Below are 6,336 nucleotides of genomic sequence, written 5' to 3'. Positions count from 1 at the left end.
TAGAAATATATATATAAAAAAAACGAAAAAAATCGTTTTTGGATGTTAGATTGTTATAAAACATTATTAAAAAAGAATTTAAAAGAAATGTTTGAGATAATAAAAAGTGTTATTCCAAAATATTCACTGCCATCTATGAAATAAGACAGGAATTAAGAATTTAAATTTTACAGGAAACTGTAAATTTTTAAATCTTATAAAAATTATGTGTTATATTATCATTAAACAAATATTATTCCAAACTTTGTCGATGAAAAGAATAATAAGCTTCAAAATGTCAATTATTACCATACTATTCACCGGGAAATTAAAAAAAAGCTATTTTTCTACCACTATACAGCGTCAATTCGCAGAGATATCAAAAATTTTTATTAAAATAATCGATTTTAAATCACATTTTAAACAAATTTTATCCGAAACATTTTTCGATAAAAATATGAATGTGAAAACCGTCCTCTTCAGAGGGAAATTAAAATTATGTTATTTCGAAAAATGGTATTAACAAAAATTGTTTATTATTGAATTCTGTACAAACATTGTTTATAAAAAATTTTGATATTATTTATAATTATTAAGATAACCTCAAAAATATATATACAGGTAATTCTCAACCTATAGGCATAAACAATTTCAATAACTTTTTAAATTTTATTTTGTTAACAAACGTATAAAATTAAATTAATTTACATTAAAGCATTTCCATTTTGAACATGAACACTTTTTAAAATAGCCTGAATTTCTTGAAGATTTTTTCTGGCTTGTTGACAAATTTTCCCTTCGGGTAACTCGATCGGTTCGTGTTTTAAAATTTCGACAACTTCTTTAAGAATTTTCTCCGAATCCAAAAGCGAAGCCTTCACGTCATTTGGCTCCTCAAAACTATGATTTTCAACTTTTCTTCGTCCCATTTCGGCGATAGCCGCGTGAAGTTCAAAAAGAACCACGCCTAAAATGCGCTTTTCAGCCGGAACTAAAATCCGAACGACTTCCAATAATTGATTACAAATTCTCGTTTTAAATTCGAGATCCGAATCGGATACTTCGGATAACGGGGGATTTTCACCGATTACTTGGCACAAGGCAAATTTTACGTCGATTAAGTGATAATGATTTTTTGATAAATATTTTTCGGATTCACGGATGAAGTTTTTGCAGATGCTTATGACCCCTTTGGGCATCGTTTGGAGTTGTTTTCCGATGTTTTCGAGGATTTCGAAAATTAATCTTTCAGACATTTTGAAATTGCATAATCCGCAACTCCATAAAGTATCGAAATTTTTTTCCTCCTCCAAGAAACTTTTTGGGAGAACTAATCCTTTACAATTTTCATTTTGGCATTTCATCGCGGAAAAAAATGTTCCTAATTCGCTCGAATCCGAACATCTTAAGCATTTACACCAAAAAAATTTCGTTTCGTTTAAATGATGTCGCCGATTCGGGGTTCCCCATAAAGGATCTGTGTAACATATACTTAAATGATCTCCTTTTTCTATTTTGATTCCTGCGGATATTAAAATTTCGCCGTTTGAAGTGAAACTTTTGCAACAATTTGCGCGGCAACTGTGTTCGAATAATGAACATTGTTCGTAGATGGCGACGTGAGGCGGTTCGTTTAGCGGCACCTCGTGGCCGTTTACCATAACTATCCCACAAACTTTAAGGATTTCTTCGTCGGTGAACGAATCAATTTTATAAAATCGTTTTATGAATTCCACGATGTGGTGTTTGTCGTTTATGTAAGAAAATGTTTTCTTGCGGTCTTCTGAGTGACACTCAAGTTGTTCGATTTTCACCCAAATGTGTGGGAGGAATTGTTTTTGGTATAAACAGCGTAAAATTATAATGCTTTGATAACTTGGGTGGGTTATATTAAAATTGTTTATTGAAACCTAAAAAAAAAAATTTCTGTTAAAAAATAAAAAATTTCATTCAAGAAGTTTGTTATAAATTGAAACGATCTTAATAAGGATCAAAAATGCTTTAATTTGATACCAAACATGATATATTTGGGTTAAAAAGTAAAAAAGTTAGGTTAGAAACTGTCAAATGTCAAAATTAAATAATGAATTTATGATAAATATTGAAATGATCTTAATAAGAATCAAAGATGCTTTAATTTGATACCAAACATGATATATTTGGGTTAAAAAGTAAAAAATTAGGTTAGAAACTGTCAAATGTCAAAATTAAATATAACGATTTTTTGATAAATATTAAAATGATCTTAATAAGGATCAAAAATGCTTTAATTTGATACCAAACATGATATATTGGGGTTAAAAAAAATAAAACAATTAGGTTAGAAACTGTCAAATGTCAAAATTAAATACAACGATTTTTTGATAAATATTGAAATGATCTTAATAAGAATCAAAAATGCTGTAATTTGATACCAAATATGATATGTTTGGGTTAATAGGTAAAGAAGTTAGGTTAAAAACTGTCAAATGTCAAAATTAAATATAACGATTTTTTGATAAATATTGAAATGATCATGATAAGAATCAAAAATGCTTTAATTTGATACCAAACATGATATATTTGGGTTAAAAAATAAAAAAGTTAGGTTAAAAACTGTCAAATGTCAAAATTAAATATAACGATTTTTTAATAAATATTGAAATGATCTTAATAAGAATCAAAAATGCTGTAATTTGATACCAAATATGATATGTTTGGGTTAATAGGTAAAGAAGTTAGGTTAAAAACTGTCAAATGTCAAAATTAAATATAACGATTTTTTGATAAATATTGAAATGATCTTGATAAGAATCAAAAATGCTTTAATTTGATACCAAACATGATATATTTGGGTTAAAAAATAAAAAAGTTTGTTTAGAAACTATCAAATGTCAAAATTAAATAGTGAATTTATGATAAATATTGAAATGATCTTAATAAGAATCAAAAATGCTTTAATTTGATACCAAACATGATATATTTGGGTTAAAAAGTAAAAAAGTTAGGTTAGAAACTGTCAAATGTCAAAATTAAATATAACGATTTTTTGATAAATATTGAAATAATCTTGATAAGAATCAAATATGCTTTGATTTGATAGCAAATATTATATATTTGTGTTAAAAAGTAAAAATGTTGACTAGAAACTGTCAAATGTCAAAATTAAATATAACGATTTTTTGATAAATATTGAAATAATCTTGATAAGAATCAAATATGCTTTGATTTGATACCAAATATGCTTTGATTTGATACCAAATATTATATATTTGTGTTAAAAAGTAAAAATGTTGACTAGAAACTGTCAAATGTCAAAATTAAATATAACGATTTTTTGATAAATATTGAAATAATCTTGATAAGAATCAAATATGCTTTGATTTGATACCAAATATGATATATTTGTGTTAAAAAGTAAAAATGTTGACTAGAAACTGCCAAATGTCAAAATTAAATAATGAATTTATGATAAATATTGAAATGATCTTAATAAGAATCAAAAATGCTTTAATTTGATACCAAACATGATATATTTGGGTTAAAAAGTAAAAAAGTTAGGTTAGAAACTGTCAAATGTCAAAATTAAATATAACGATTTTTTGATAAATATTGAAATAATCTTGATAAGAATCAAATATGCTTTGATTTGATACCAAATATGATATATTTGTGTTAAAAAGTAAAAATGTTGACTAGAAACTGTCAAATGTCAAAATTAAATATAACGATTTTTTTTGATAAATATAAAAATGATCTTAATAAGAATCAAAAATGCTTTAATTTGATACCAAACATGATATATTTGGGTTAAAAAGTAAAAAAGTTAGGTTAGAAACTGTCAAATGTCAAAATTAAATATAACGATTTTTTGATAAATATTGAAATAATCTTGATAAGAATCAAATATGCTTTGATTTGATACCAAATATGATATATTTGTGTTAAAAAGTAAAAATGTTGACTAGAAACTGTCAAATGTCAAAATTAAATATAACGATTTTTTTTGATAAATATAAAAATGATCTTAATAAGAATCAAAAATGCTTTAATTTGACACCAAACACGATATGTTTGGGTTAATAGGTAAAGAAGTTAGGTTAAAAACTGTCAAATGACAAAATTAAATATAACGATTTTTTGATAAATATTGAAATGATCTTGATAAGAATCAAAAATGCTTTAATTTGATACCAAACATGATATATTTGGGTTAAAAAGTAAAAAAGTTAGGTTAGAAACTGTCAAATGTCAAAATTAAATATAACGATTTTTTGATAAATATTGAAATAATCTTGATAAGAATCAAATATGCTTTGATTTGATACCAAATATGATATATTTGTGTTAAAAAGTAAAAATGTTGACTAGAAACTGTAAAATGTCAAAATTAAATATAACGATTTTTTTTGATAAATATAAAAATGATCTTAATAAGAATCAAAAATGCTTTAATTTGACACCAAACACGATATGTTTGGGTTAAAAAGTAGGAAAGTTAGGTTATAAACGTCAAATGTCAAATAACTGTCATTCTTCTTTTTTGCTAAAAATTAAGATATCTCGATAACGGTTGAAGATAAATAAGTCGAGTTTGGGTTCATTTTAAAGGATTTTTAATTTTCTATCCATTAATGTTAAAAAATGAACAGCTTTATAACTTAAACATTCTTCTGAATTGATCCTTATTAGGTTATCCTCTACTCAGTTGAGTTCGGTTCCATTGTACTTGCAGCTTTCAGTGGATAAATTTTTTAAACTTACTTTATCACCTCTTTTAATCGTATAAGAAGTATAAAAATAAAAAAGTTAGGTTAGAAACCGTCAAATGTCAAAATTAAATAACGTCTTTTTCATAAATATTGAAATTATCTTAATAAGAATCAAAAATGCTTTGATTTGATACCAAACATGATATATTTGGGTTAAAAAATAAAAAAGTTAGGTTAGAAACTGTCAAATGTCAAAATTAAATATAACGATTTTTTAATAAATATTACACTAACCTCAATAACAATCAAAAATGCTTTAATTTGATACCGTACACGATATGTTTATGTTTAAAAACAAAAAGTTAGGTTATAAACTGTCAACTGTCAAATAATCGCCATTTTTTTTTGTTAAAAATTAAGATATCTCGATAACGGTTGAAGATAAATAAGTCGAGTTTGGGTTCATTTCAAAGGATTTTTAATTTTCTATCGATTAATGTAAAAAAAGAACACCTTTGTAACTAAAAAAAATTCTTATTAAGTTATCCATTACTAGGCCGAGTTCGGTTGCACTGTACTTTAGTGGAAAAACATTTTTAACTTACTTTATCGCCTCTTTTAATCGTATAAGAACATTCGGGGATATGACTAGGTGAATTTTGACAGAGGTCGCTGCACATCGGCCAGCCGCATTTTTGACAAGGTTTTTGCGTTTTCGCGGTGACAATTTTTCCACACCCCAAACAAACAGGAACCGTTTGTTGGGCGGGACCCCAAATTAATGGGGGCTCTTTTAAGATTACATCCCCGGGATTTAACGGCTTCGTTGCCACCAAATATCTTCCTAAAACATCATCTTCACAAACCTAAAAAAAAATTTATTTAAATTAATTTCTGTATACATTTTTTTGTTACCTTGAAAGGTTTGCAATATTTTTTATGACTCTTCCATCCCAATTTTTGATGCTCCCTGCTACAATAATGCACGGAATGACAACCGGCACATCTTTGGGGGGCTTTTTTTTGGCAAACGGCGCATTTTGGCACATCGGACATTGCTTAAAAAAATTTTATATCTACAAAAAACCAAATCATTTTCTGTAGGTGTGGCGATTATTTACGATTTTGAACTGCGTCCAAAACGGTGACGCAACTTTAAAACCGCGCGGTGATCTCGAGATGGGTCGTAGGTGTGACTAATTTTAAAGTTTACCTTATTATTTTCTGTTTTTCGTACTATTTATTTCACTTCCTCAACAAAACGATTTCAAATAACTTTATTAATCATGCAAGAAATTATAATTAAATTAATTTAAACTTTAAATCTTAGATTTTTACAAGCAACATCTAAACCGGCTTAGAACTAACTAACACAGTTTTAAAACCGGCACACCGTGTTCTAAAGATGAGATCAAGCGAAAATAGAATCTCACCTTTTACTCGTACCACCAACGGAACGATTAACCCGTTTAATTGAGATATTAATTAGAGAAACTTTTTCAGCTTGGGCTCTACATAATCTATTTACATGTTTAATCGCGAAAATTACAAACATCTGTTTTGGAATGAATTATGTATATTAAGTGCTCATCTGTGAAACGAATGATTCATCAAGCAAAATAAAAACAAATGTCTGCGTCTATTTTAAGTGATATACGCCGACGTC

At 27.0% G+C, this 6,336-nt stretch overlaps 1 protein-coding gene across 5 annotated transcripts; it reads right to left on the bottom strand.

The window, feature by feature from the left end:
* Positions 1-493: 493 nt before the first annotated feature.
* Positions 494-6,241, bottom strand: LOC111413559 (SET and MYND domain containing, arthropod-specific, member 1). Of its 5 annotated transcripts, none has more exons than XM_023044576.2 (4): positions 6,104-6,241; positions 5,586-5,746; positions 5,276-5,536; positions 494-1,889 (listed from the first exon to the last, which is right to left on the bottom strand). In XM_023044576.2, the coding sequence occupies exons 2-4, from the start codon at positions 5,724-5,726 to the stop codon at positions 684-686; spliced, it is 1,608 nt and encodes a 535-aa protein (XP_022900344.2). In that variant the 5' UTR covers positions 5,727-5,746; positions 6,104-6,241; the 3' UTR covers positions 494-683. The 5 variants fall into 5 exon arrangements, with proteins under 5 accessions (XP_022900344.2, XP_022900345.2, XP_022900342.2 ...); XM_023044577.2 differs by having other exon boundaries at positions 5,586-5,728; XM_023044574.2 differs by lacking the exon at positions 6,104-6,241 and adding an exon at positions 5,884-6,082.
* Positions 6,242-6,336: the final 95 nt, after the last annotated feature.

The sequence above is a fragment of the Onthophagus taurus genome, chromosome 5, assembly GCF_036711975.1.
Source record: "Onthophagus taurus isolate NC chromosome 5, IU_Otau_3.0, whole genome shotgun sequence".
In the NCBI taxonomy this organism is placed as follows: Eukaryota; Metazoa; Arthropoda; class Insecta; order Coleoptera; family Scarabaeidae; genus Onthophagus; species Onthophagus taurus.
This window is presented reverse-complemented; position numbering and strand designations above follow the sequence as displayed.

Excerpts from the sequence above, each read along its gene's own strand:
- LOC111413559 (XM_023044576.2), bottom strand. The coding sequence starts at position 5,726 with ATGTCCGATGTGCCAAAATGCGCCGTTTGCCAAAAAAAAGCCCCCCAA. Across the intron at positions 5,537-5,585 it reads AATATTGCAAACCTTTCAAG|GTTTGTGAAGATGATGTTTT; the intron begins GTAACAAAAAAA and ends ATTTTTTTTTAG. Across the intron at positions 1,890-5,275 it reads CGATTAAAAGAGGCGATAAA|GTTTCAATAAACAATTTTAA; the intron begins GTAAGTTAAAAA and ends TTTTTTTTTTAG.